Raw genomic sequence first — 27913 nt, 5'->3', positions numbered from 1 at the left:
AACGGGTACTCCTCCGTAGCTCAGGCAGGCGCTGCTTCCTCCGTTCGGCTTGCTCAAAAGCCGTCACTAAGTCGCTGTACTCGGGCATTAACTCAGCCCGAGGAATCCAGTGACTCTCAAAATTAGCCGTAAGCACCAGGTACTTCACAGCACGGCCGACCACTTGTTTCGCAACAATCTCCAGCAGCGGCGAAGTAACCCCCGTGAGGGCCGTATCCCCGCGACCTATGGTCACCCGTTCCGTGAAACTGGATTGCCGGTAAACCTGCTTCCTCCAGCGGACCGTCTTCAACTTCATCACCGTCCTCCACAATACCTTCCGGCACTTCGTCCATGTAGGACCGAGTCCACCGGCCACGGAACTTCTTCAACCGGTTGACGTTCACCGTGACGATCTTGTCTGGGTGCGATGGTATGTCGATCCGATAGGCGTTCTCGCCCACTCGACCAACGACACGGTACGGGCCATGCCAGGCAAAGGCCAACTTCTTCGTCCTCGCCTCGCCCCTCTTGTTCCTGAAGAGTTGATAGACCCAAACAGGATCACCGATTTCGTACTGCACAGCCACGCGATCGCCCAGTCGCTGCACATGTCGATCCTGCGCCTTCAGGAGCTGCCTCTCGACCAGATGACGCGAGTCACGCAAGGTACGGTAGAGCTCGCGGCGGTACGCTGCCACTTCATTGCTCTTCCACTTCTTGCCCAGGTTCAGAAATGCGACGTCCAGCGGCAACACAGGATCGCGCCCGTAGAGAGAAAAGAAGGGAGAGTCGCCCAACGATTCATGGTAGGATGTCCTGTAGGCGAATAACACCCTCGGCAAATATAGATCCCAATCCGTCTGAGCCTCACTCACGTGTATTTTCAGCATGCCCATGAGCGTCCCATTAAAGCGCTCAACCAGCCCTTGAGTCTGCGGATGGTACGCTGAACCGTACAGCTTCCTAATCCCCAGCGTCCGGTAGAAGGACTTCGCAATCTCCGACGTAACGTTTCGTCCATTGTCACTCAGCAACCGCGACGGCACACCGTGCCGCGCCACCACTCCATTCACCATTACTTCCACGAAGGTCACCGAATCCAGGCGAAGCACAGCAAAGGCCTCGGCCCACCTCGTAAAGTAGTCGACAAATACAAGGATATACTTGTTCCCTCTCTCCGTCACGGGTAACGGTCCCACAGCGTCCACCACCAGCATCGAGAAAGGACCCGAGAGATCCGCCACCGGCATTCGCTGTATCTGGCCGGCCTGCCACGGTCTTGACCCCTTCCCACTGCCACAGCGTGGACATACTCCGTGACGTCCTTCCTCCAGCCAGGCCAGAAAGCGTGCCTCCTCACTTTCTCGAGCGTCTTTGTTAGACCCAAGTGCGAGGATAGTACGTCAGCGTGAAAGTAGTGTAGAACGGTTTCCACGTACGGCACCGGCACTACCGGGACGGTCAGGGACCGGGCAGGTCCGACCCGAGCCGGCAAAGTGCACCTTCCTCATCAGTAACCCGTTCCGAACCACGTATCGAGACCGCATCCTCACAATCGTCGACCGGAGGAACGGATCCAAGGGTAGGGCCCCGTCCAGCAGCAACGCCACCAGCGCCTTCACCCACGGAACCTCTTGCTGCGCTTGTATGAACTGGACGATTTCGAGACCGAACCGGTCCACAGGTGTTAGAGGGGCACCTCCACCAGGAGTGTCACTCACGGCTTTATTAGGCTGGTCAGGACACTCGTCGTCGACATGCCCATCGGCACGCTCGCCACCTATACCAGGACCGTCGTCGGCCCCCGCTTGCACCCCGACTGAAGTCGGAAGCATGTCGTCGACCGTGCCTTCCAGGCTCAGCAAGTCCCTCATCGAGAGAGCCGCCACCGTGTCCATAGGTAGTCTAGATAGACCGTCCACGTGCCCCATAGAGGTACCAGGCTTGTGATGCCCCTTAAACTGCACATTAGAGAGTTCCATTGCCCACCGAGCCAGCTTAGCGTTCGTAGTACGGTTACCAGGACTAAACACCCACGTCTGCGCCTGGTGATCCGTGTATAAGTCGAACTCACGCTTGTCGAGATAACATCGGGACTTCCTGGTCGCCCAGACGACCCCCCAACACTCGATCTCGGAGATGCCGTCCTGCTTCGTGATCCAGCTCTTCTGAGACCCGGTCAACAACTTGCCCGCATACGCCACCACACGGTTATGAACGCCCACTTCCTGCATGAGGCACGCTCCAACCGCGTACCGTGACGAGTCAACGTACAACTTGAACCGCTTGTTACCGTCCGGATAGACTAGGATAGGAGGCTTCATGAGGACCCTCTTCAGTTGACGAAAAGCACCTTCACAGTCCTCGCTCCACTCGAACGGAGCGTCCTTGACCTTCAAGCGTTCCAGGGGCGCTGAAATGGAAGCGTACCCCGGAATGTAGCGACGGAAGTAGCTGGTCAACCCAAGGAACGACCGTATGCCGTGCACGTCCATAGGCCTCTTCACGTTCAGGACCGCTTTTACCTTCTCGGGATTGGGAAGGATACCCATAGGCGTGACAATATGACCCAAAAAGGCAACTTGACTTCTTCCCTAATGGCGCTTTTCATCTTGAGCTTGAAGCCCGCTTGCTGTAAGCGAACACGCACCAGGTGCGTAGGGAAATCCTTGCTGAAAATCACGCAGTCGTCGAGAAAGACCAGGCAGATACGCCACTTTAGATCCACTAGCACGTCTCCATCAACCGCTCGAACGCTGGGACAGCGTTACAGAGTCCAAATGACATCACTAGCCACTCGTACAGACCGTACTTGCATGTGAACGCCGTCTTGGACACGCTGTCCGGGTGCATGGGCACGTTCCAGTAGCCCGAGGCGATATCGATCGTCGAGAACAGCTGCGCGTCCCCCAGCACATCCAAGATGTCATCAATTAGCGGCATGGGGTAGCGGTCATTCACCGTGACCGAATTTAACTTACGGTAATCGATGCAGAACCGTATCCCACCGTCCGGCTTCCGAATCATCAGGACCGGGCTCGCCCAAGGACTGTTCGATGGACGGATCAAATTCAACTCCAGGTACTGTTGGATCTCTGCTTCCATAATCTCTCCTTCAGCCAACGAGACACGGTACGGCGCCTGCTTGATCGGCGCGCTGTTGCCGGTGTCAATCTCGAACTGTAGCAGGTCCGTACGTCCCGGCTTCTTCGAGGACTCCACGAACATCGAGCAGAAGCCGTCCAGCTCAGTCTGGAAGAGTTCCTTCTGCTCGGGGGACAACTTGGACTCGGAGAAGTCGGCCTTCATGCCGTCCGACTTGTCGGGCGGGATGTCGGGCTTCGAGGCCTTCACCTTCTCGCCGACGCCTTCCTCACGCTCTTCCGACACGGACATCGCACTCACTCCGCACGACTCATCGCTTTCAGCGGGCACCGTTCCACCAGGCGCCGTCGTTGCCGGCTCGAAAGCACACTCGGGGATCACGGACGTGCTTGCAACGACCGTCCCCTTCCGAATCCAGTATTCGTCCGTGGAAGCATTGCACACCTCAACGATCACTCGGCCGTCCTCCACCGTACCCAGCGTTCGCGCCACGCACAGCGTAGGCGGCAGACCCAGCGAGCCGTCGACCAGCACAAAGGCCTTATCGGCCACTTCCCCCACCACTCGAGCCCTCACAAGAGCCTGTCCTCGGAGAGGGAGCCGCACCGACGTCGCCATCCCCGCCATGTAGGACTCTTGTACCATCGTAAAGCCCAGAGACAGCACCTCGCCGGAGCTCTTCAGCGTCAGGGAGCGCTCTGCCACGTCAATCACGGCGCCGAACGCGCCCAAAGCGTCCACTCCCAGAATCGCGTCGACATGCAGGTTGTCGGCCACCAACACGCTCAGCGAAATCTCCACCGACCCAAGCCGGAACGACAAGCTGATCCAGCCACGGATCCGAAGCTTGTGTCCTGACGAGCTCCTGACCAGCCCTTCGTAAGGGTCCAGAGGCTCAGAGGACCGCCCCAGTCGCTTCAGCACGCAACGGTCAACGAGACTTAGGGTAGCGCCGGTGTCGGCCAGCATTTGAGACGGTAAGCAGTCAATATAACCACTTGAAAGCGCCTCAAAGTTGCCAACCGCGCACACCACCCTTCGTCCTTCTTCCACGACACGGTGTACACAGTCTTCAGCGTCCTCATCATCATAGACTCCGAAACCATTCGGTAGGTTCACCGTGACAACGTCCACCAGGCCAGTCTTCGGCAGTGGCTTCCGAGCGGGACGTTCGCATCTCACCACCTCGACGTAGTGCGAAGCGTCTTCGTCACGCTCAGGGAAAAGCTCCAAGTCATCGATCACCTCGGCATACGGCTTGTAAAGCGACGAAAAATCAAACATGACCGCCTTGTCAGGGCGACGGCGACGGCGACGTCTAGCACTCGGCGTCTTAGACCGCCCCGTACGGGTCCACAGCTCCAACCAAATCCTTCGAGAGTTGTCGTCGTAGTAGGTCCTCATCCAGGAACATAAGCGCTCACCAGATCGAGCCGTCGCGCTCATTAACTCCTTGACACGGTCGACGTGCTTCAGGAGTCGTTCTTCATCGTACTCAGGAACCTTGTCACGCAGCGGAGGGACTTCCACCGTCCCCTCTTCACCGTCGGGAGGCCTCCGTACCTCACGCACCCGGCCTCCATAGTTCCTAGCCTCCTTCAGGAAACGGAACACAGCTTGCCTTGCCACCGCACGCGTGACCTTCGGGTCCACGCCTCGCACTTCACTCAAGATAGGCACCGCTTTGGTCACCGCAAGGGTCCCACCAGGATCGTCCGGCGGACGCACGACGTTCTCGGCCACGACAGACTCGACGGCCACCTGCATTTTCGCCGAGACGCTCGCGACGTCACAAGGCGGCACGGTCTCCAAACCTCTCGCAACGCCGGCAGCCGGAGGCGCCTCCTTCGGGTCGGCGACGGCTCCCGACGGAGAGCCGTAGCCACGCTCCGGAAGTCACGGTTCGCACGCTTGGCCTCCTCGGACTTGTCGAGCATGTCCTTGAACCAGCCCTGCCAGTACTCGGGCGAACCGTGCAAGTCAGAGGACGCCTGACGCGTCCGTTCCACCACCTCCAGCGAGATCCCGAGGAAGCGAGCCAACTCTTCCGACGACGGCTCGGCTTGAGCCTCAGCATTCCGAGCGACACGCTTCAGGAGCTTCGCCTCGTCCAGCGGGTACAGTCGGTCCTCGAGCTCTTTGTCATACTCTTCGGGCTCGGGGACGACGTCCGTACCGGCGAGGATGGAAGCCTCCTGGCCCGGTTCACCGTTCTCCATCGCCGTGAGCTCATCGTCCGAGAACATACGGTCATTACCAGAGACGGTTGTCGTCTCCAGCGGGACCGCACCATCCTCAGCAGCAGTTTCTGCAAGTACGTCGTCTCCCTTTGTCCAGGCCGAGAACAAGCAGTTCGACAAGTCGTATCCTGGGCATACGGAGGCGGCGCGTCCGCGAACGGCGACGGCACCTCCGGCAACTCGTCCGGGTCCTTCTTCTCGTTTGGTAACTCGGGCGCGTTCCCCTCGGTCGTCTCGGCCTTCAACTCGGTCGTCTCGGCCTCCTCTACTCCACCGGTCTTCACGTCGGCCGCCAATGCGACCGGTCCTCCCACCGCGATGGTCGTGTCGGCGGCGGCCGCCGAGATGGCCAAGTCCTCGTAGACCGTGTCGTATTCCAAGTCGTCGACCTTCACCGCGAGATCCTCTCCTTCATCATCCGTACTAACCACAATAAATTCAGCTTTCTTTTTCTCGTTTGTGTCTTTGTTTTCTCCATACGAAACTTCATCCAGGGATGATACCTTTCCGTCCGGCTCTGCCAATACACTCATGCATACATCCACCCTCGAGACCGTCTCCTCCACTTCGTCACGGTCACGATCCTCACCCTCCGAGTCATCCAATAGACAAGAGGAAGGAGTGACTCTCTCCTCCCCTTCCTCCCGCCCTCGTCATTGAGGCGGAGACGTCTGCGCAGCTTCTCGCAGACTCACGGCCAGATCTCGGAGCGCCGCCACTTCGGGGCACCCAGCGAACGAGTGACCGTCCTCCTTGCAAAACCCGCACTTCACTGGCCCTCGGCCACCGTTTCTGGCCACGGAAGCCTGACCACCGGTCCGGCCGCGACTGGGTCCGTCCTCGCATTCCACGGCGATGTGTCCAAGTTCTCCACACTGGTTGCATATCATCACTTGTCGTCGACAAGTCTCGGGTGAATGGCCCACGTAGCCACACCGTCCGCACACGGGCGCTCCTTCTTGCGTCCGTGAATCAGCACCCTTACGAATCCCTCGCGGTCGACCGTTCCCAGGTGGAGCGTTTCCGCCCGAGCCGGGACTCGAAGTCGTGGCCGACACATGCAGCATGCGCTTCCTTGGCGAGCGCGGCGGCTGCCACTCGTTCCGCATCATCTGCTGCTGCCACTGCTGCTGCTGGGTCATGAACGTGGTCATCGTCTCCGCGAGCTTGTCCAGCTTCGTCGAGGTCTCGGAAGCGGCCGCCGTCGCCGTCGCCAGGCTCGAGGCCGAGCCCGCCACCTTCTTGTCTTCGAGGAACTCGTCGTCTTCTTCTATGGGACGGGACATTTCCTTGGCCAGCAGCCACTCACAAGCCTCGGGAATGTCTCGAGCCGGTCCCGAGTCGAGCGTGGCGAGCATACGCTTGTTGCGTAGCCCGCGTCGGAACAACTGGTACCTCATCTGCGGGTTCGGATAGTCCAGCGAGTCGCAGATGTCGGAGACGCGATCGCCCCACTCCTCCATGGACTCAACGCGTTCACGCTTCGTAGTCTGTAGCCGTTCCCACAGCTCATCAGCCGTTCTGCTCAGGAATTGGTTGTGGGACCGTACTTTCAGCGTAGCGAAAGTCTCAATGGTAGAATTGTTCCACCACCGTTCCGCAGGCCTCCCTTTGAGCTTCTGGCGAAACACCAGCAACCGTGACTGATCAGGCAGGTGGGCCGTGTGAGCTTCGAACAGCTCCCAGAAGTCACGAGCCTTCTCCATCGTCGCCGTGTCCGAGTAGAACACCGGCAACACCTTCATCACGTTGGACACCACAGACGACATGTCGTACGCGCTGCGAGCTGGGGTCCACATAGTCGATGCGCGGTTTGGTCCACCGAGGTTCGCAGGGGTCGACTGTTTCTTGGCCGCAGGCACCGCGCCCGGGGTCGAAGTCTTGGCACGAGTCACCGTCTTGCTCGGCTCCGCCTTGACTAGCTGCTTGGCTTTCGGCTCAGTTTTGACGACCGTGCCCCACCCACCGTAGGCGCCAGGCTGCGCCCCAACACTCCAACCGTACGTGGGCGGGTTCGGCAACCGCCTCTCCTTCCCGGTGTACACCGGAATGAACCCGCTCGGGTTACGAGAGGGCACTTCCTCATGTTCTTCCTTCACGTAGGACCTGTAGAACGGCCGCGAATGCGCCGTCTCGATCGGCACAGGGTCGTCGTAGCCGAAACCACTCGACCAGTAGTGCACGGGCCTCGAGAACGCGCCTCTCTACTCTTCGGCATCAGCGTCCCGTAGCTCCCCGGGGCCGGGCACCGCCTCCTTCTCCTCGGGCTCTAGCTCCGCGGGAGCACCGTCTCCTTCACGCTCCTCATCAGCGTCCTTGAACTCATCTTCTTCTTCATCAGCCCAGAGATCTCCCATCATCTCTTGGCACAGGACTTACGACCGGCCGCGCTCGTCATCTTGGCCGTCGTACTCATCCCGCTCCCGTCACCGGGCGACATCGGCGTCGCTGGCGTCCCACCAGTCTCCCTCGCCTTGCGAAGCCGTTCAGCCTCCAGGCGCGCCACTTCTTCTTGCACGGTCCGCTGCTCCGCGGACCCTCGCCTTCTCCAACTCCAGACATCTTCTCCAAACTGTAAACTCCAAACTTCAAACTTCAGGGGCTCCGAGCGAGCCGTAGACCAACTTCAGGGGCACCGAGCGTGCTGTAGACCAATTCCAAAGGCACCGAGCGTGCCGTAGACCAATTCCAGAGGCACCGAGCGTGCCGTTCTTCACTTCACTTCCAGACAAGACCGTTCCACAAGTCTTGCGCGGATGCCGAGACTTCTTGAAGACCCCAGGGACGAGCTCTCGATCGCGATTCCAACGCGCTGCTGTCACCTCACAAAGGCCAACGAATCCCGACGCCCGACTTGACCAGACTGTCCGATGCCCACTTCACAGCGAAGCCAGTACCCTGCTTCTCCACCACGCGTCGCGAGTCGCCCTGGAAGGGACGGCTGCCGCTGCGAGAACGAAGTAGGACGGTACGGACAGGAAAGGAACGGTATGAAATACAACAGAGTCAAATGCAAAGATTCAACTTGTTGTTTCCACAGCAAATTCACGACTGACCAACCTACCCGGCACGGAGCACTTCGCCCCGCGTTCTCTCTTGCTTCTCTTCAACTTGAGCGTCGATACACCGCCGCCCCCGAACCCATGGTCACCTCCTTTCACCCCTCCTCCCTTGGCTCACGTCAAGGCTCACGCCCCGAGCCACGCAGCGTCCATGACCTCCATCCTGTCTCCTCCCGTCACCGCCAACTCGCGGAACACGCCACTGCTTCCATCACGACTCTTCGTCCACGCAACTGGCCCGCCGCCAGCTAATCCCCGCTAAAGTCCGATGACTGCTCAGTCAGCTCATCCTCGAACAGCTGATCCTCGAGTAGCAGTCCACGCGCTGATTGACAGGCTTCCGGAGGACGGCTACGACCGTACCCGAGACGGTGACCACCGTTCCCACTCGGGACAGGTTGGCCGGCTCTGAACAGTCGCCGCGCGCAATTGAGAGTTTGAACAGCTCAACTTGCTCCGCTTTTGACGCAAAAAATCGACAAGATAGCGCAGATCCTCAGCTTAACAACGGTACCCTGCTTGCCTTTGCACGGGCTCTGGTTGCCGAGCTACAAAATTCCAAGTGCGGAGGTTGGCCAAAGTGGCGGACTTTCGGTTGGATACGTGACGATGAGGTCGGTCACCGCTAGGTTAGGAGATGAATGTAGAAAGATGTATGTACACTAAGCTTGAGATTGCTCGTGCTGGGGAAACAGTCTGTCGTTTGACCTGTAGTTGATCTGACCTGTCAATGACCTCCATCGGGCTCTTCCTAATCTGCGTGAGCATTATGATCGGGAAAAAAATATTATGGTCATTTTTTTCGTGCTCGACGCGACGGGCGTCCTAAAAAAAATTGCGGACGAACGGGCGCGATATCTTCAAGAGCTCTCCATTTCTTGTAGTGAACCATGGCAACGGAGGAATTCAGCCGCTCGATCCCGTTCCTGCCAGACCCGCAGCAGCGCGCCAATGTGCTCGAGAAAAGCAGCCGCGCAGCGTTCGAGCAGCCCATCGTGGATCACGACAAGTGGTTCCTGACCGCCCGAGAGATGCGGGCTGCGCGCGATGGCTTTGAGCGTCCGAACCACGCACTCTTCACGACTGGAAACCGCGTGAAAATCTACCCTGCCTCGGCGGGTTATTTCAGCGGTGTAGCAGACGACATCGCTCAGACCATGAAAAACGACCTTGTGTACATCGCAGGCTGGTCCGTGTGCAACGTGCCGTTCAAGCCTCTCGAGTCAAGTTCGACTCTGCATGAGTTGATCAAGGGCTCCGTGACTCGAGGAGCTGATGTCCGCATGCTCATCTGGTCCAACTTGACGGAGAGGAAGCAGGTTCTGGACGTCCGGGACTTTGTCAACGCCCTACCGCCGCCGAAGAAGAATGGGCCTGCTCGGTTCGTGTTCGACGATCGACTGCCTCATCCCACGTCCTCACATCACCAGAAGTCCGTCGTGGTGCGCAAAGGTCGAGAGCTTATCGCGTACGTGGGAGGTGTAGACCTCACCTCGAACCGTTGGGACACACTGGAACACGATCAACACGAACTGCGTCAACGCGCTGGTATCGAGCGAAAAGGTCGCAAGGGATGGTTGGATGCCCACGCTCGGATCGTTGGCCCTGCCGCCAAGGATGTGGCTACGAATTTCCTAGCGAGGTGGAACTCGGAGCCTAAGCCGTCGCAGGATTTACTTGACGACTTGCTGGAGTTCGAAAACCCAGACTACTCCTCCCTCCCATCAGTTGAAGACACTGAACCCTCGCTAGTGATCCCAGAAAACGGCTCTCACGCCGTACAATTTGTGTGCACGTACAGCCCGGACTACGACGGATACACTGACTTCGCTCCGATGGGCGAGCAGTCCATTTTCCATGCCCGCATTAAAGCGATTCGAAACGCGCGCAACTTCATCTTCATCCAAGACCAGTACTTTATCCTTGTGCCAGAGCTTCTGGACGTTCTGCTTGAGGTGCTGCCCAGCATCACGCGGTTAGTTGTCATTGTGCAGAGAACTGCTGAAGCGAGCTATACTGGCTACGACAAATACCTGTACGACATGGTCTCCCCTCTGCAGCTCCATTTCCCCGAGAAGTTCCAGTTGTACACCACGAAAGAGTCACGCGACTTGTACATCCACAGCAAGATCGTGATCGTCGACGACGTGTACGTCTCGCTCGGCTCTGCTAACTGGAACCGGCGGAGCATGACAAGCGACACGGAGCTCGGAGTCAACATCGTGGACAGCGAGCATGTGCAGTCCCCAGACAACGTCACGATCAACAAGCTGGCTCGGGACTTCCGTATTCAGAAATTCGTGGAGGCAACAGGGCTTGCCTATGAGAAGTTGGAGGTTATGACGTTTCTGGAGGCGTGTGATGCCCTCGAAGCCGCTGCTCGTGACGATAGTACTGGCCTTATTCAAACGTATACCCTGGAGGACAAAGCCAGGTTCGACCTGGATCACATCCAGCGAAAGATTGTCGATCCCGAGGACCCGTTAGGCAGCAGGTGTGGCCCTACTATGCTGTTTCGCGGTTGAAAGTGTGAGGCTGACTTGTTGTCTATGTTTTTTATTAGTAGAGAACGACAACAAAGTGGCCTGCGGGGTGCTTTATCATGGTGCTGTCGATGTTGGAGACCAAAGTCAACAAAGGACGCCTCAGCCGAAGCCGGCAAGATCAAGAAGTGATAGCGTTAGATTTACGCTTAGCACTCTGAAGGGAGGCAATCTTCACCTCAAGCCATTTTAGTGCACTACTGCTATGCGAAAGTATCGGACAGCTTACGTTTTCTTCCTTGCTGCTGAAGTTCACTCAATCGCTGAAGTGCCGCCTCTGCAGTTGGTCGTTGGAGAGGATCTGGATGCGTTAGCTTCACCTTGAAAGCCGTTCGCTCACCTCTGTCGTCCCATAGATCGCTACTTTCCTCCAGCAGCCGACCCACCGACCAAACGTTCACTGCTGTTGTGTGTGTTCCCTTCTTGATGAAAATCTCGGGGGCATGATTTTCACTTCTCAAATGTTTCTCACTCGAAGAGTCAGCCGGAGTCGGAGATGCGTCCTTGAAATCAATCAAGAACCACGAATTGCTGCTATCGCGGCACTTCATCACGTTCGCCCAGCGAATATCTCGGTACATCCACGATGCAGCGTGCAGTTCACTCAGTGTCTCCAGAATGTCGTGCACCGCCTAAAACAATTCGACGAGGGATCCCGGTTTAACGTGTATTCCTCGAGGCGTGAACACCATACTTCTGAAGTCTTGATTCACGGATGCCACGCGCTCTGTGTGAGGGATGTCATGATCTTCCAGCACTTTATAGACCACTGCTGCCTTTTGAAAAAGGCGTCGTGGAAAGACTTTCGTCACTGTTGTGGGCTCGAGGAGAATCTTGACAGCGTCTGATCAATGGAGAAGACCGTATTCATCAGCTCCGCTTGCAGGACACAAAGTAGCAATACTTTGTAGCAATCGAGCCATGATCAGCATCACTAGCAACAGCCGAAAACGCCCGGTCGGAGATTCAAAGGAGAACCTCCCAACGAGGAAAGTTTGAATCGCATCTGAATCGGTATTTCCACGTGTTAACGCGTAAAATTGTATGAAGTTGGATCCGATGAATACCCGAACAAATAAGGCACGTCACCATGCAAACACTGAACCTGGCTGAAGGGGGAGATGTTAGGATCGGTTCCGAGGGACCCTGTTCTTCACCTCGAAGGACGCAAATGGAGTCAATAAACAAGGTAAAGTCTGGAAGGGTGGACCCGTTGAATGGAGCTTGAAGTGAGAATCGGGTACTCCACTTATTGGCACCAAGTAATGCAAAGTCGAGGACTTGACGAATTGCTCTGTCCCAGAACCAAATGCATCCCGTTTTCGTGGCAGAAGCCGGTACTTGTGGAACATACACCGAGTGATGCCATACTCGCTCCAGGAATGTCACGCAAGGTTTCGATCTTGAGGACTCAAACGTGTTCTTCAGCACCTTTGATTCAATTCTGGTTACCGAGTACCAGACGTCGAGTAGTCCTGGAGGCACACCGATCTTTACTGGAAGAGGACCAAGGAGGAATTTTTCGAGCTCACTCACAGGAGGCAGGTCGTCAGGAAGTACTCGATGTGCCTCGAAGTCCCCCAACCATTTGTCAGTGTATCCGTTATCGAACACAGGCATCATAGGTGTCACCCCGAGCGTAACATTGACTGCTCCGTGTGTCAGATCTGGAAGTTGCACGAGCACATGAAGCACACCCGTTGGAACCTCCGAAAAATAATCCGTCAGTGGGTAGGTCGGGTTGATCCAGCGCCTCACTTCCAACGAGCCGTCTCCTTTCCTCAGAACGTCTACGTAGCCATCCTCGCAGTCGATCCACTTGCCGTTGCTGTGCTGCGCAAGGTAAAGGTCAAGGCAGTCTGCGAAGCAATCGCACTCGGGGATCTTCTCCTTGACAGCTTCGCTCAGGTGGCATCCCAGCCGCTGGTCGTCGATCTCTACGAGAAACACTCCTCGCCCTGGTGTCCTCATTGTCGCGCACATGAGCGTAAGCGCCACCACGGTAAAATTCGTTAATAAACTTGAAGGGAAAATTGGCACGATGCGCAGGCAGATGTGTTGAGTAGGAAGCAGTAGCAACGAGATCAATGAAGACACGAGTCTTTCCCACGGAGCACTTTGGGATTAAGGAGGAGAAAACCTCGTAGGTGGCAACCCCCTTTGTGTTTGGCTGAGACTAGACGCTAGAGAAAAGTACCCAACTGCAACAGCACGGTCCCAGTAGTCTGTCAATATGGAAGCAGGAACACGACCTTCGCCACACTCCCACTTCGTGTTGCTGGTGACCATCCTTGCCTTTCAATCTCGACCTTCTTCATCAGTCCTCGCACGCTTGCGCTTGCCAGACACAGGTCGCTTGTCAGGCATTGGTTCAACGTTCAAAAGCTGTCGCAGTCTTCTGAACTGCGTGGGGCCAAGCGGTTTCGTCAAAATGTCTGCCAGCATTTCCTCAGATGGGCAGTACTCCAAAGCAAATTCACCCTTCTCATAGTAGTCACGAATCTTGTGATACTTGAGATCAACGCCCTTCACCTTGAAGTCTCCGGTGTTTGCTTTGATGACAGCAATTGCCGCTTGATTGTCATCATACAAAACTGTCTGCTTGCGACACAGTCCAAGCTCTTTGCACAGATTGTGTGTCCACTTGATCATTGTAGAACACTCTGCAGCAGCTACAAACTCAGAACTGCACGTATCGTCCGTGATCAGCCGCTGCTTGTGGCTCGAGTACGCGTACGTGCATCCCTCCATTTGCAGCACGTATCCAGTAATTGAACGGCGATCATCCTTCTCATTTCCTAGATCAGCGTCCGCAAACGCCACGATCTGTACTTCCGGCTTCGTAGGTCTCCACGCATCTACATACGCATCGATCTGCATCCGCTGCTCTGTGGTCTTCTTCTTCTTCGTCCACACGAGCCCGTAGTCCGACGTCCCTCGTAGATAACGCAGCACCCTCTTCGCTAACACATGATGCTCTCGAGTAAAGCAATTAAGGTACTTCCCCAGTGTTCGTACCGCGTTGGCTGTATCTGGGCGTGTGCACTGCACCACATATTGTAGAGAGCCAACAATCTGTCGGTAGTCGACCTCTGGATCCGGATTGATACAGACAGGTTCGCGCTCCGGGTCTCCAGGCATAGGAAATTTACCCTTCACTTGAGGCGTAGGAACAGGCTTGCACTTGACCATCTTGCAGCGAGCAAGAATCTTTTCCGTGTAGCCCTTCTGTGAAATCATCAACACGAGCCCCGGCACATACGTGATCTCCATTCCTAGCAAATGCTTCACCTCACCGAGATCCTTAATCTTAAATTCACTGCTGAGCTCACCCACCACCATCTCAATGTCGGTCTCAGTACCAACAATCAGAAGATCGTCAACGTAGACAGTCACAAACACTTTGTTTTCTCCCACTGTCCTCACATATACACCAGCGTCCATCTTCGTGCGTTTGAAACCACACTTCCGCAGGTACTCGTCGAGCATCTTGTACCAGATCCGTGGCGCTTGCCTCAAGCCATACACACTCTGCTTGAGCTTGCACACGCGACCTGTACCGTCATTGAAGTAGTCCGGTTGCTCCATGTAGATGTCGACACCATCCAGCGGTCCATTTAGAAATGCAGTTACAAAGTCCACTTGGCGGCACAACAGACCCAGCTCCAATGCTAGGAGGAGGATAAACCTCACAGACTCAGCCTTTGCTACTGGAGCGTACGTCTCCCAGAAGTTGATGCCATATTCCTGTTGGCAACCCTTGATAGTGATCCGCGTCCGATACCTGCACACTTCACCTTGTGCATTTCTTTTCCGAACGAAGACCCACTTGTTCTTCAGGATCTTAACTCCATCAGGCCGGTCCACCAATTCCCAAACATGGTTCCTCAGCAGCTCCTTGTACTCCGTGTCGAGAGCATCAACCCACTCTTTCGCATCAGGGGCGCTCAGAGCTTCCTCCACTGAGGTCGGCTCGAGCAGCTCATTCACGGCATGAATCAACCTCGTAGTCACGCAACCTCACATTCTGCTGCCGAACACGAGTTGATCTTCGAAACAATGCACTTGGATTATTTGCTGCTTCATCATCATCCTCTCTATCTCCCCCCACGAAGCGGGAAATATTTTGCATCGGTTCTCCATTTCCAATTGCAGTCTCAGTGGCTTCATCATCATCATCAAAGTCACTGTCACTTATCTCCATGCGATCCCCATCTGAATTCCTGAGAGCTAGCGGACTCGCTAAAGGTACAGAGACTCTGCGGTTAGACAGATCCCCATCGACCTCATTCGGTGCTGAACCACTGCTGTTAGACAGGGCCACGCCGCCGTTAGCTCCAACTCCACCGTCTCCATCAGTATCCAGTTGGTCACGCAGATATCTCCATTCGCGTAGTCCGCGCGCACGCGACGATCAAACCTCAGCCTCTGCTGATCTCGACGGATTCGCGCTCAACGATCCGCTCGGAGGCACGCTTGCCAACGCAGGCTCGCCAACAGCGGTCGGAGCATCGACCACAGTACTTGAGTCACGATCCCTAAGATCCTCACTGCAATGTCGTTTTCCACTGGGCTCAGCTTCCGACACCATGCCAAAAGACATCGAAGCACTCGGTGCAGTTAAATCACCCAGTCGAACGTATGGAAGCTTTGACGGGAGCTTGTATTTACCGCGTGAAAATCGGTTGAGCAGAAGCTTCTCCACGTAGCTGCGCTCCACCGTCCAGTCTTCCGCGAACTCGACCGTCCTTAGCTCTTGAATATTGCCCGAACGCAAATCCAGCTCACGATAACTGATAGAGTTCTTTGCGTAGCCTAGGAAGATGCACGGCTTCCCTGGATTCTCCAGCTTACTCTTGCGCAACACTTTTTGCGTGAAAGCAAAAGCCAAACAACCCCACGTACGCAAATTAGAAAGCTCTGGTCGCTCACCAAAGCGCCGTGTGAATGGAGTTTCACCCGCCAATGCACTGCTCGGACTAATATTCAGCACCTCAAGAGCAAATGCGAACGCCTCTCCCCACAAAAGGATAGGCATGTCCACCATCGTTAGCAAACTCCTCACTCGAGACATCACAACCCCATTCATATGCTCCACTAACCCATTCTCCTCTGGGCTGTAAGCATTAGTTGAAGTCCACTCAATTCCACGAGCTCTCAAAAATGCCTTCAAGTTGTTATTCAGGAGTTCGCGTCCCTTGTCGGACCCAATTACTTCAATTCTGTGTCCTTGAGCCAGCAGCCACGCGACATACTTGATCACCAAATCGTCAGACTGGTCTTTCCTTTTCAACAGGAATCCCCACACATAACGCGTTGCTTCGTCTTATACGAGCTGAAAGTGCTTGAAGCCATCGTAGGTCAGCTCATTGACGTAGCACATGTCGGACATGAGTTTCTGGTAGGGCCTTATGGATCGTGAAGTCTTCACTTTCTTGTAAGACATTCGCTTCATCCGCGATTGCACGCACGTCCAACAATGATCCGGAGGTACACAGCCACTCCCTGCAACATCCATGCCTTTCACAGTTTTATTTCTAGACATTTCTTGCAGAGCTCCAAAATTCAGATGTCCTAATCGAGCGTGCCATCGAACAAGAGCTTGCTCATTCTCGCGCGTCACTGCGTCAATCCTCTGTTTCGGAATGACCGTGGACTGCAATCGATATCGTCCGCGAGTTTTTACCAGCTTGAGCAGTTGATTCCCTTTGCGAAGCCATGCACTTGTGTGGTTCTCAGGCTTGACAAAGTCCCAGCCAGCTTGCTTCAACTTGTCCAGACTAAGCAAGTTGTTTGTTCCACTTGGAGTGTGCAGCACATTCGAGAGACAGAGCGTTGCCGCTTCATCGGGCTGGTTTTCATTCTTCACTCGAATTTCCACCTCACCAACCACGCCTCTGTTCCGAGATGGCTTGCCTTCCCAGTCGAACACTAGTGGGCCATCATCTTGGCGCACATCAGAAAGCAACTCCTCGTGAATGCACACTAGCCGAATCAAGAACCCACTCCAATTTGGTGTTCATCGAATTCTGCGTAGCTACAGTCTCCAAGTCAGAATCACTACGAGAAATCATGTCAATTGTTCTCTGGTTACCACCACTTCTTCCACCACTTGCTCCAGAATTGCCCTTACTCTGCCAGCGTTTGCGTTCTGGAAGCTGTGAATCTGATTCGTCATCGTTGCGTCTCGGACGAGGGCAGTTTGTCTGAATGTGCCCAGTTTGATGGCAGTTCCAGCACTCTCGTTTGTCTTCTTTCTCATTCTTCTTGCCGCCTTGTTTTCCTCTGGGACCACCTGCATTCCGGACTGGATTAGCCTTGGCCTTGTATCGACCTCGACTACGCGTTTTTCCTTTGCCTGGTTGCTGACTAGGCTGCTTTCCCTGCTTCTTGCCAGCTTCGGCGGACGAGATGTCGTTGCCTTGCGGCTCTTCACTCCTTGCATCAAATTCCGACTCGGCGCGAAGAGCGTTCATGACTTGGGCAGCTGAAGGAGTTGCACTCTTATGCCCCGGGTCATAATGCCGCGAGAACTGACGGACGACGTCTCGATGCGTTTGCACCACATTCCCCAAGATAATCTCTGCGAATTCCTCATCAGAAACACCTCGCTTGTAGTGCACTAGCTCCTAACGTAAGAGCTGCATCTCTCGTAACCAGTCATCCATACTTCGATCAGGAGTAAATGGGTTCGCCACTAGTCGCTGTCGAGCGAAGATATAGTTCGCGTATTCTCTCTTGGTCTGCTTGTCCACAAAAGCTGTCCACATTTCCTGGGCGCTCTGCTCGTGACAAATGAGCTCAGCGTCTGCTTTCGGAACACCTCGGAGAATTGCACCACGAGCCAAATTGCTCATTCTGCAAAACTGTGCATCACTCACAGTCGCACGTACAGCTGCAGCATCTTCAACAACACCCCAAAGCTCCAAATTGACCAGAAACGTCTTCAATTCTTCTGCATACAAGTCAAAGCTACCTTGCATCACAGGAGCCTTGTTGTCCATCTTCGTCCCGTACCAGCTGCCAGTATACTGCGGAGGAGCCATCAATGGCGAAGGCATCAACCCATACGCCGGAGGAGGCGACCACATCGAAGCCGCAGACATCGCTGTAGGAGATGGATTTCCAGCCAATCCATAGCTGCCAACCAGTCCTGGAAACGTATAACACCAGCCAATCGACTAGCACCCACAGATCTACCGATACTCGTAGCTGCACTAGTACCAGTACCACAACTCACTCTACCAACAGCAGCGCTTCCAATCGCACTAGCCGTTGCACTCAGGTTCACCGTCGACACCCCAGTAGAAGCCACAGTACTGGGAGGCACGTTCACTGCCACGAAGCCTTGCAAAGATCCGCCGCCTTGTCCGATCGACGCACCAACTGGCGCACTTGACGCTGGACTTGTTCCCGACATGCTTCCTTCTCTCAAAGCTCACGAAAGGAGTCCGTAGAGCTTCAAAGCTTTGGGCTCATAACCTGGCACGATGCGCAGGCAGATGTGTTGAGTAGGAAGCAGTAGCAACGAGATCAATGAAGACACGAGTCTTTCCCACGGAGCACTTTGGGATTAAGGAGGAGAAAACCTCGTAGGTGGCAACCCCCTTTGTGTTTGGCTGAGACTAGACGCTAGAGAAAAGTACCCAACTGCAACAGCACGGTCCCAGTAGTCTGTCAATATGGAAGCAGGAACACGACCTTCGCCACAGAAATCTAGTCCGTAGTTCGAATGCATCACTCACGCCACTACCTTCAATGTAGGCTTTTTCATATTTTTTCAAATATCGCGAATTCGTCAGTGTACTTAACCCTTTCGCGAGTATCCTCAATAAATTATAGTATACAACTCATAGATACGTCATAGTCTCCTTTGTTCCGCTCGAGAGGCTGCAACCACGCCCGATTTCCCCCGATTCTTGGTAACATTTGCGCCTTCACCCTATCACCTTTCTCAAACTGATTTTTCTCGCCATCACGGTCTTGGATTAGGTCGGCAATACGCGTGTCCCTCTCGCCGCCGGCGTAGACAATATCATACGTGTTGTCCGCATAACAGCGAGTGATCATACCCGTCAATTTCCTGAATCCTTTCTTGGGATTAAACTGAAGAACTCTCGCTTGAGGCAGAACATCGACACAACCTCCGATGCCAAATAGTTTCAACTTGCGATTTGAAACAGAGGCGAAAAACAACCACTCGAAGACGAACCGATCCACCGGCGGATCATCGTCACTGTCGTCGAAACGAACCACTAACTCCGAAATGACTATCTCTTCGCTATCCTCTGCCAAGTGGGAGACAGCAAACGAGCTCACAGGAGACAATCTAGGATGATGATCACGCGCTGCGCGCTGCATCCCGGAAAAGGTGTTAGTTGTGTCAGAGTGATAAAATCCGCAGCAATACCTGGACAGGTCCAATTTTTTAGTGCTGACAAGCGCCATGTGCAGTATTTCTTTCACCTTCGTTGCGGTGAACTGGAACATGAACCGGCACGAGCCACCGGCATAGTAAAATTTCAACTTTAAGGCGTGGTTCCTCTTCTCCTCATCGTTATGTCCTTCCTCACCACAGCCATCTTCCGCGTTCACTTCGTTATACATGTACACACTTGCAGCATCAAGCTTGTGCATAAAAAGCGTCGTCGGCGATGGCTTCCAGATACTCCTCTTGCGTCCAAGAATACATGAAATAGGCCTTGATTCTCAAAAGTGCGTCATTCTGGGCGTTCCTCTTCCCGAGCGCAGCCATGGGGGAGCAGACAACGAGTCGGTCTTCCTCGCAGAGTCTCGCGAGTATGTTGGGTAAAATTTCCTCATGAGTTTTACAGTTCTTGTACCCATCCACGAATACGAACAGCTTTTCATCAGCGACACGAGGGAGCACGGACATGTACTCGTTGAGATCGACAAGTCTCCACCACTTCTTGGTCCTCATAACCAGGCAGGACGAGACCACACCTAAATGAATCCAAATCACGCTCCATTCCACACGATCCAAGGAAGCTGCGAAACTTAGTACAGAGGCAGACTTTCCAACCCCCGAGGGGCCTACAACCAAAGGTCTCCTGTTACCTGCCACCACCTCATTCTGCAAGTAGGACCACAGATCGTTCATTGCAGAACGACGGTACAGCATCAAGTCACGACCCGAAAACAACCCACACGCTTGCAGAAGTGCAGCAGGCAGCGTCACATACTTCTCGTTATTGTCAATATCGATCTGAGGCACGACCTCAAGCGTGTTGATCTTTGGTCCATCTTGGTATGAGCTGGTATATATCGAACGAGGCCGCTTATTGGGCGTGAACTCTTCGGGCAGCTTCACCAGCACGTGGATCTGGTCGTTGGCTGGAGGGTTCATACCCTTCAACACGGTATTGATGTCCAATCCGCCCAGGAGCTCTTTGTCTTTGTGCATCAGCGCTTTGATAGTATCCGTCGCCACCCTCTTCTGCAACTGCTTCGCAGCTTCTGAGCTGGTCTTGAGCCACGCGCCGCCATCCTTCGCCAGGAAGAGCTGCAGTCTGTCAGCGTCGACATCCTTGAGATCATTCGACTGCTCCGCCTTAATGGCCACCTTTAGCTCATACACAGGCAGGCCCTCGTCGATGACGATCGTGGTCGTGCTCCTTTGTTCAACTATCGCGCAGTTCAGTCGCACCATTTCTTCTTGGCAGATTCTTGAATGAGAAAATAACGAGAAGAATCGGCTATCGTACTTCAGCGGAATTCAGACGTCGGCGGACTACTCGACTACATCAACATCGTGAAAACCTTCAAAGCAGTCGGCCATGCATCAACAAGCTGCAAAGCATTGCTCAGCGGCTCAACCTGCTTGCGGGGGCTCACGTAGGAGTCCCGTTTTGTGGGGGCTAAAACCAAATGGTTTCCCCATTACAAGTTGAAGTGTACTTCAACTATGCTGCATCATAGACTACGGTGCAGCATACAATGCACAGCACCAGCTTCCGTCTCAACAAAGGCGCAATCCCCAAGTCGGGGCGATGTGGTGGTTCGGTCCTTGCGCTGCTTGGTCCTGCGCCTCGGACGTGGCGCCCACCACCTCCACCACCAGCAGCGGTAGGATGAGCAACTGGGTGGACCTGCGTCCTCTGTCGGCAGGTGTGCTGTCCGCGTCGCAGTCTCCGCCGCGCCCGGGGCTCTACACAGCGCGCCACCGCGTGACGCAGGAGTTGGCGGCGCTCAAAGTGCTGGACCGGCGACTGCTGCGCCAGCGCGCCACGCGCCGCCGTCTGCGCCAGGAAGTGCGCGTGCTGCAGCTGGCGCGCGGCCACCAGAACCTGCTGCAGCTGCACGAGGCCAAGGCGGTGGGCGCGCGCGTGGAGCTGGCCTTCGAGCTGGCGCGCGGCGGCGAAGTGATGCGCCGCCTGCGCTCGGAGCGAGACGCCAGTCGCGTCCTGCAGCAGGCGGCGCAGGGGCTGCAGTTCCTGCACGAGCGAGGCGTCATCCACGGGGAGGTGAGGCCCGAGCACCTGCTCTTCAGCGACGACGAGCCGGACGCGCGCGTGCTGCTGGCGGCGTTCGGGCGCGCGGCTCCGTGGCGGTCTCTGACGCTGCGCTGCCGCCCCAAGACGAGGGGGTTTGTGTGGGACGACGTGCATCACGTGCGCTTCGTGCCGCCGTTTCTCCTGCGACGGAAGAACGGGCTCAAGTGGACAGAAGTGGTCGCGGAGGACGAAGGAGGACGCTTGGTGACCAACTGGAGAGAGGCGCAGCAGAGCGACGTCTGGGCGCTGGGGGTCACGCTCTACGTGATGCTGTGCGGCTGCTTCCCGTTCAGTGGTGGGGATGTACGGGAGGACAACGTGGCGGACATTGAGCGCCGCGTGCTGCAGGACAAGTTGACGTTCCCCGAGGACGGCGCACTGCTGAGTCGGGCGGCGAGAGATCTGCTGCGTCGGCTGCTGGAGAAGGATGCGGACGCTGCGATGAGTATCGACGAGGTGGCAGCGCACCCGTGGCTCAATGGGGGTGTGGCGCCGGCTGTGAGCTGGAGCGCCGACATGCTGGCGCAACACGAAGCGTTCACTGCACGATACGATGAAGAGGTGGCTGCTGTCGCGTACCGACCGTCGCTGTCAATGATCTCCACTTCCAACGTCCTGAGTGGACCTGAAAACCAAAACGAGGCGCCTCTGAGCGGAGCCAGTACGTTGGGAACCTATGACGCCCCGCGCAGCAGTTTTGGTGTCGGCGGCGCGATCTTGAAGCGTGACACTCTGGAGGTGGAAGCGGAAGAAGAGAATGCGCGCCCGTCCTTTATGTCTACGCACGGCACCCAGCTGCAACTCGATGAAAAAGCGCAGCAAGAGCGTCCAAGTGCCGACTGCTTCATGCGCCTCGCCAGCCTTGAGATAGGAGGCAACAACGTCAACAGGAACAGCGATGACGAGGACGTTGTAGCCGACCCAGGCACAGTCAGTCCTGCACTCGACGGACCCAGTACTCCTGCAGTTGATGCGAGGCATCCCGTGGATCGACAAAAGTCGCTCGACAAGCTGTGGCAAGTACTGCTGCGTCAGCGTCGCTTCTTCTCCTCCAAGTCGCTCAGTAGCGGCTCTAGCAACGACAGATCATGAGTCAATCCGATAGTAAGACTGCTAGTGTACTGTAAATTTTTGCTTAGCTTGATGTGAGTCCTGCAAATCCTGTCATAGCTTGGGGCCGAGAGATCGCGCCAGTGCTTCCAGGTTGACGTTCCCTGTCGTATGCAGGTAGGCCAAGCGGTTCATGCGAGGCTGAAGCGCTGCCATCGTAGCCTCAGTGCTTAGCCCCACAGCCTTCAGCGCAGCGTCCTCGTCCTGGTTTCCTTGCTTCGCTTCAGGATCGCTGGGGTGACCACCTCGCTGCTTCTTCTCAGCGGAATCTGCTTCCTGTTGCCGCTGCTGCTGCTGCTGGGCGTCTTCGTCAGGGATGGCGGTCTTGTACAGGTCAGCGAAGTGGGTGTTCGTGCCGCTGGAGACCGCTTGGTCTGCGCTCTGACGAAGCAGCTCGTTGTAGTAGAAGTAGATGGAGGCCATACTGTAGTTGCAACGAAAGGAAAGCTGAAGTTGCTGGAGTTGAAGTTGTTTTGGTTATTTTCTATATGCCTAAGTGCGCACTTAGGCAGTTAGAAGAGCGCTGCTGCTGCTGAGTTCGCACTAGCCGAAGACAGTCGACGAGGCTGGTCCAGGGCACGCTGGCGCATGGCAGCTACGCAGTCGTTGATCTTGGTCAGTGCTTGATGCTCGGGGCTGTCGTGGTCTGCTCGCAGCTCTTCCACGTGCTGGATATGTGCCTGCAGGTCCATCTCGAGCGCGCGACGCAGATCGTCCACGATGAAGTTGCCCTCCCCACCCACGGCGCTCAGCACGTTGTGGAAGTATCCCAGGTCGGCAGCCAACTGCTGCGCTCCCATCTCCGACAGCACCGAGATGGAGCACAGAGTGCGCAGAAACGCAGCCAGAGTTCCGCTGGCCACCGCTGCCGTCCACAAGTCCACGAACTCCGTTGCCGTTGGCGCTGGTTCTGCCACAACAGACTTGGCATCTGCTCCGAAAATCCGCTGGCACGTCGCAAGCTCGGGTGGTGCCAAGTGCAGCAGTTGACCCAGTCGAGTCCACTCCGCTTGCACACAAACTTCCTGTGCGCCGCGTGAAGCCACGAAGGCGTTCTCGAGACTGCTGCTCTCGGCGAAGGGCTCGAGCTGTGGGAGGAGTGACAGTAACAGGTCGGCCACCATCGTGATGTAGTCTTGGGGAAGCATGCTGAAAGTCGGGAGGTCTCCTAAAGCAGCGTCTGGCATCTTGCGCCAATTCTGCATGGAAAGAGGATTCCATTAGCTGGGCAATACTCGAAGGTGGAGAGGGGGGCATTTGGCTTACCTCGTTCGTGGGTAGTGTCTCCAGTACTCGCGCGATCGGAAGAAACACAGTATCGTACGTGAGCAGCTGCACCTCTTTCGTCCATGAACGCACCGCACGCTGAGCCTCGTCGAGTAGCTGCGTGAATTCATGCCAACACACATCAGAACACGGAACATCAAAAAGAGATAAGCGCAAGTGGCGTACCGTTGCTGTGGGGTACCGGGAGGCAGCCCCGTCGAAGTTAGATGCGCCCGCAGAGTGATCCAGTAGCTCCATCTCAAACTGGTGAAACTGTGACTGACGAAGTGGGTCTTCACCATGAAGCCACGACTTGGACACCGCTGCTACAAGTTTTGTTGGATCTACGAGGTTTGCTAGCGTGACACTTGCAGCATCATGACTTTTCTTGCGACGGCCCCGCGGCGATGAAGACCCTGACGTCTCGCCGAAAAACTGGGCGAGTTGCTCACGCATGCGAACACGAACCCGGCCATCGAGCGCACATAGTTGACTTTCCAAAGATCCACAGACCTTTAAAAGTGCTAGCGACGCGTGGAATTGACTCCAATCCGGCGATGCCACCAATGCTCCACCAGTGGTGCCTTCAACTGTAGCAGTAGGCTCTGCCTTGCAATACTTGCGGATCGCAGGTATAGTCGAGCTCAACGCCAGTGTGAACTGCTGAACCGCGGCACCAATAGCTTCCACAGCCTCAGGGAAGGCAGCGCCACCTGTAAATTCGTAGCACTGTTGCAGACTCTCGTCAACAAGTACCCATGCTGCTTCAGAAGCTTCCTCGAGACGCTGAGAGAAGTCCTCTAGTGGCGCTGAATCTGCAGCATCTTGATCCTCCACTTCGTTTTCAGCAACATCTCCATTTCTCTTGTCGTTAAACACAGGAACGAGTCGCAGCAGCGCATCGGTAAGCGCCTCGCTCGTAAACCGAGTGTAGTCTGCGAAGTAAACGCGATAGGGCTCGAAAACAACGCGAAGAATGCTTTCAGCACTTGCAGCTGTGTCGTCACATTCAGCCAAACTCACACCAAGCTCAGTTTCCAGTGATCTGAAGAGCTGCACCACTTGGCCAGCGAATCCTCGTGTGGCTTGGAAGCAGCGCAGCAGTCGGCCGAGCTGGAAGTCGGAGCCTGACGGGCTACTGCGCACGAGACGGTCTCGGAAGGACTTGGTAAGGGGCTCCAACGTGTTGTGAAGCAGCACGAGCAGCACACTAATGAGCTCACCAGAGCCGAAAAGCTCCTGGGCATTCCGCTTCTCACGCTGCAGCATCCGCAACACGTCTCCGTAGAAATTGTCCAACCAGCTCGCAAAGGCGCTTTCGGCGTCGTCCTCATCGCTCGCTCCAGTCTGAATCTCTTCACTATAGGCATACCACACGCGGTGCACGTGCGCCGGCCTGGCCCTACAGAACTCCTCGCGCACGAGGTGCGCTCTGTCCACACTGCCCAAGACGTCCAGACACCAGCGCAGCGGAGCCACGTCGCCTAGATCGTCTTCTCTCAGCCGCGTGGCCAGTCGCGGCTGCACCGCCGCCTCAATCTGCGCGCAGAGTCTCTCCATCGTCTGCTTGCGGTCCCAGGCACCCGGCAGGTCCTTGAGCACGTCGAGACTCGTCTGCATCTCCCGCACTCGGTCGGCCAAGTTGTCCGCGGCGTTGTCCCTCTTGCCCTCGCCCTTGAGCAACTGCGACAGCAGCGTCGGGTCCTCCACCGCCGCGAAGCACGCGCGCACGTTGCGCCCCCATCTCGCGGCCTCCACGAGCGCCTGCGAGCAGCTCTGCAGGCGGCGCTTGGCCTCGTGCAGCGTCACGAGGTGGCGCAGGTCCTGGCCGGCGGCGGGGGACGCCGTGGAGACGGAGCCAGAGGCGCAGGCCTCCTGCACGGCGTCCAGGCGCCTCGAGAGCGGCGTGGCGGCCTGCTGCAGCCCCTGCAGCCGCGTCTGCAGCGTCGGCGCCGAGAGCGACACGTGCTGCAGCGACGCGTGCAGCGACTGGGCCAGCGACTGCGAACGCAGTGCGAGCTGCGGAACTAGTGGGGCCAGCGCCGACGCGTCCCCCGAGCGCGCGGCCAGCGCCTCCTCCACCCACGCGAACGCGTCGAAGCTCGCCGACCCGGACGCCGCCGACTCGAGCAGCACCGCGTCGTCCATCCTACGTCCAAATGATACGTATGCCTCGACACCCAAGATGCGAGAAACGAGGCATATTCATTGGTGTGTTTTATCCGGTAATCGATTATTATAGGTCAATTGTTTCACATTTAGTAGGATATATAGATAATCGATACTATTGGTATGCAAGGTAGTAGTTTTTATTTTAGTCGGTAGATGTATATCTTTGCGCGTCAACTGTCGAATTGAAGCAGAAGCAGAAGCCCCAAGAAGACCTTTTGACGACCATGGGCTTCCTGCGCAACGTGGCTGGCTCGGCCATCGCCCTCTCGCTGGCGGCGGTCGTGGCGTTCTACACCGACCTGCAGCTCTACGCGGCCGTGTGCGTGGGCGTGCAGTGGCTCTCGGCGCTCTACGCCGTGCCCAAGCAGGACGAGCGGTACTTCGACCTCACGGGCTCCGTCACGTACGCGGTCGTGTCGCTGCTGGCCTACGCCGCAAATGAACGCGCGTCCTGGCGCGAGTCGCTGCTCACCGCGCTCGTGTGGCTCTGGTGCGTGCGCCTCGGCTCGTTCCTGTTCCTGCGCATCAGCGAGTGCGGCGAGGACAAGCGCTTCAAGGACATCCGCGTGAACCCGCTGCGGTTCCTGGGCGTCTGGAGCATCCAGGGCCTCTGGGTGCTGCTCACGGTGCTACCCGTGCTGCTGACGCTCAAACACGGGGTGCGCGACCCGCAGGTGTCGCCGCTGGACGTGGCCGGCGTCTCGCTCTGGGTCGTGGGCTACGTGATGGAAGTCGCGGCCGACTACCAGAAGACCCAGTTCCGTCGAGACCCGAGCAAGAAGGGGCAGTTCATCCAGAGCGGCCTCTGGTACTACAGCCGCCACCCCAACTACTGCGGGGAGATCATGATGTGGATCGGGGTGTTCTGTGTGAGCGTGCACACGCTGCCGACCGCAGCGCTCAAGTGCTGGGCGGCGCTGAGTCCGGTGTTTGTGACGTTCCTGCTGCTGTTCGTCTCGGGCGTCCCGCTACTGGAGAAGCAGGCGGAAGAGCGCTGGGGATCTACCAAGGCGTACCAAGAGTACAAGGCGCAGACCAGCGTGCTGGTGCCCATGCCCAAGACCAAAGCCAAGTCGGCGTAGTGTGGCACAAACTGTCTGTGGCTACGGCAATTTTTGAGAACAATGTGAGCAAGTAGTAGCTGCAGCAGAAAACTGAGTGAAGAGTTAATAGTACCTACAGTACTTGAACACCCACAGCAAGTGTGGTATTGACCCAGGCCATCCGCCCTGAACACACACATTTTATTCAGGGGGGGGGGGTCCTTGAGCCGCGGCATAAACGGCAAGGACATTGCCAAGTGTTAAGTTAGGTACTTCTTCAACTTCGCAATGACTTCCTCACCGCAATCTTCTGCCATAAGGTAGGCCGCAAACGAGCTCACGGGGTACCGTCGACCGACCGCACCGCCACTCTGCATCCCATAGAGAACGTTGATTTTATCGGAGTGAATAGTGCTGCGGCAATAGTTGACCAGGTCCATCTTGTTCCGAGTAGAGCGAGCCGCCGCTTCCAGTGCGGATTTCACGGCGTCCGTAGTGCATTGGAACATGAGTCTGCACGAGCCTCCAGCATAGTAAAACTTCAATTTCACGGCGGCATTCCTCTTCTCCTGTTCGTTTTCTTCTTCCTTGTCACTGTCGTCTCCAGCATTCACTTCGTAAGCGATGCTCGATGCATCAAGCTTGTCGGCAACCGTGGCATAAAAGGTGTCATCAGCGATGGCCTCATGGTACTCTTCTTCCGTCCATGAATATATGAAAAAGATCTCGATGTTCAAAAGATCGTCATCTTCGGCGTTCCTCTCCCCCATCGCAGCCATGGGGGAGCAAATAACAAGTCTGTCGTTGTCTTCGTCGAGTCTCGCAAGCACGTTTGAATAAAATTTCTCATGAGCCTCAGAGTTCTCGTATCCATCC

General features: G+C 56.1%; 12 protein-coding genes across 12 annotated transcripts; 3 read left to right on the top strand and 9 right to left on the bottom strand.

The window, feature by feature from the left end:
* Positions 1-5980: 5980 nt before the first annotated feature.
* On the bottom strand, positions 5981-7096 carry PHYSODRAFT_487007 (hypothetical protein; the record flags this gene model as incomplete). Its single annotated transcript, XM_009523163.1, has 1 exon — positions 5981-7096. One exon carries the CDS (start codon positions 7094-7096, stop codon positions 5981-5983), a length of 1116 nt encoding a protein of 371 aa, XP_009521458.1.
* Positions 7097-9279: 2183 nt separating this feature from the next.
* Positions 9280-10914, top strand: PHYSODRAFT_487762 (phospholipase D-like protein; the record flags this gene model as incomplete). Its single annotated transcript, XM_009523162.1, has 1 exon — positions 9280-10914. One exon carries the CDS (start codon positions 9280-9282, stop codon positions 10912-10914), a length of 1635 nt encoding a protein of 544 aa, XP_009521457.1.
* A 1146-nt stretch (positions 10915-12060) lies between these two features.
* Positions 12061-12528, bottom strand: PHYSODRAFT_438150 (hypothetical protein; the record flags this gene model as incomplete). Its single annotated transcript, XM_009523161.1, has 1 exon — positions 12061-12528. A coding segment is annotated over one exon (468 nt), but the record flags the coding sequence as incomplete, so codon positions are not given.
* A 3034-nt stretch (positions 12529-15562) lies between these two features.
* Positions 15563-15973, bottom strand: PHYSODRAFT_377681 (hypothetical protein; the record flags this gene model as incomplete). Its single annotated transcript, XM_009523160.1, has 2 exons — positions 15563-15785; positions 15834-15973. Coding segments are annotated over 2 exons (363 nt in total), but the record flags the coding sequence as incomplete, so codon positions are not given.
* A 1396-nt stretch (positions 15974-17369) lies between these two features.
* PHYSODRAFT_379900 (hypothetical protein) lies at positions 17370-17561 on the bottom strand (the record flags this gene model as incomplete). Its single annotated transcript, XM_009523159.1, has 1 exon — positions 17370-17561. A coding segment is annotated over one exon (192 nt), but the record flags the coding sequence as incomplete, so codon positions are not given.
* Positions 17562-17978, bottom strand: PHYSODRAFT_478799 (hypothetical protein; the record flags this gene model as incomplete). The annotated part of the gene is made up of 1 exon (XM_009523158.1): positions 17562-17978. The coding sequence occupies one exon, from the start codon at positions 17976-17978 to the stop codon at positions 17562-17564; it is 417 nt and encodes a 138-aa protein (XP_009521453.1).
* An 815-nt stretch (positions 17979-18793) lies between these two features.
* On the bottom strand, positions 18794-20053 carry PHYSODRAFT_297526 (hypothetical protein; the record flags this gene model as incomplete). The annotated part of the gene is given in 3 exon segments (XM_009523157.1): positions 18794-18822; positions 18882-19603; positions 19623-20053. The coding sequence occupies 3 exon segments, from the start codon at positions 20051-20053 to the stop codon at positions 18794-18796; spliced, it is 1182 nt and encodes a 393-aa protein (XP_009521452.1).
* Positions 20054-20251: 198 nt separating this feature from the next.
* Positions 20252-20602, bottom strand: PHYSODRAFT_482151 (hypothetical protein; the record flags this gene model as incomplete). Its single annotated transcript, XM_009523156.1, has 1 exon — positions 20252-20602. A coding segment is annotated over one exon (351 nt), but the record flags the coding sequence as incomplete, so codon positions are not given.
* Positions 20603-21023: 421 nt separating this feature from the next.
* On the top strand, positions 21024-22538 carry PHYSODRAFT_483414 (hypothetical protein; the record flags this gene model as incomplete). The annotated part of the gene is made up of 1 exon (XM_009523155.1): positions 21024-22538. The coding sequence occupies one exon, from the start codon at positions 21024-21026 to the stop codon at positions 22536-22538; it is 1515 nt and encodes a 504-aa protein (XP_009521450.1).
* Positions 22539-23086: 548 nt separating this feature from the next.
* On the bottom strand, positions 23087-25970 carry PHYSODRAFT_444242 (hypothetical protein; the record flags this gene model as incomplete). Its single annotated transcript, XM_009523154.1, has 4 exons — positions 23087-23755; positions 23823-23939; positions 24009-24620; positions 24708-25970. Coding segments are annotated over 4 exons (2661 nt in total), but the record flags the coding sequence as incomplete, so codon positions are not given.
* Positions 25971-26190: 220 nt separating this feature from the next.
* PHYSODRAFT_555653 (putative 5 alpha steroid reductase) lies at positions 26191-27076 on the top strand (the record flags this gene model as incomplete). Its single annotated transcript, XM_009523153.1, has 1 exon — positions 26191-27076. The coding sequence occupies exon 1, from the start codon at positions 26219-26221 to the stop codon at positions 27074-27076; it is 858 nt and encodes a 285-aa protein (XP_009521448.1). The 5' UTR covers positions 26191-26218.
* A 221-nt stretch (positions 27077-27297) lies between these two features.
* Positions 27298-27816, bottom strand: PHYSODRAFT_297522 (hypothetical protein; the record flags this gene model as incomplete). The annotated part of the gene is made up of 1 exon (XM_009523152.1): positions 27298-27816. The coding sequence occupies one exon, from the start codon at positions 27814-27816 to the stop codon at positions 27298-27300; it is 519 nt and encodes a 172-aa protein (XP_009521447.1).
* Positions 27817-27913: the final 97 nt, after the last annotated feature.

The sequence above is a fragment of the Phytophthora sojae genome (assembly GCF_000149755.1).
Source record: "Phytophthora sojae unplaced genomic scaffold PHYSOscaffold_2, whole genome shotgun sequence".
Taxonomy (NCBI): Eukaryota; Oomycota; class Peronosporomycetes; order Peronosporales; family Peronosporaceae; genus Phytophthora; species Phytophthora sojae.
Note: the sequence above shows the minus strand (reverse complement) of the source record. Positions and strands in the feature narration are given on the sequence as shown.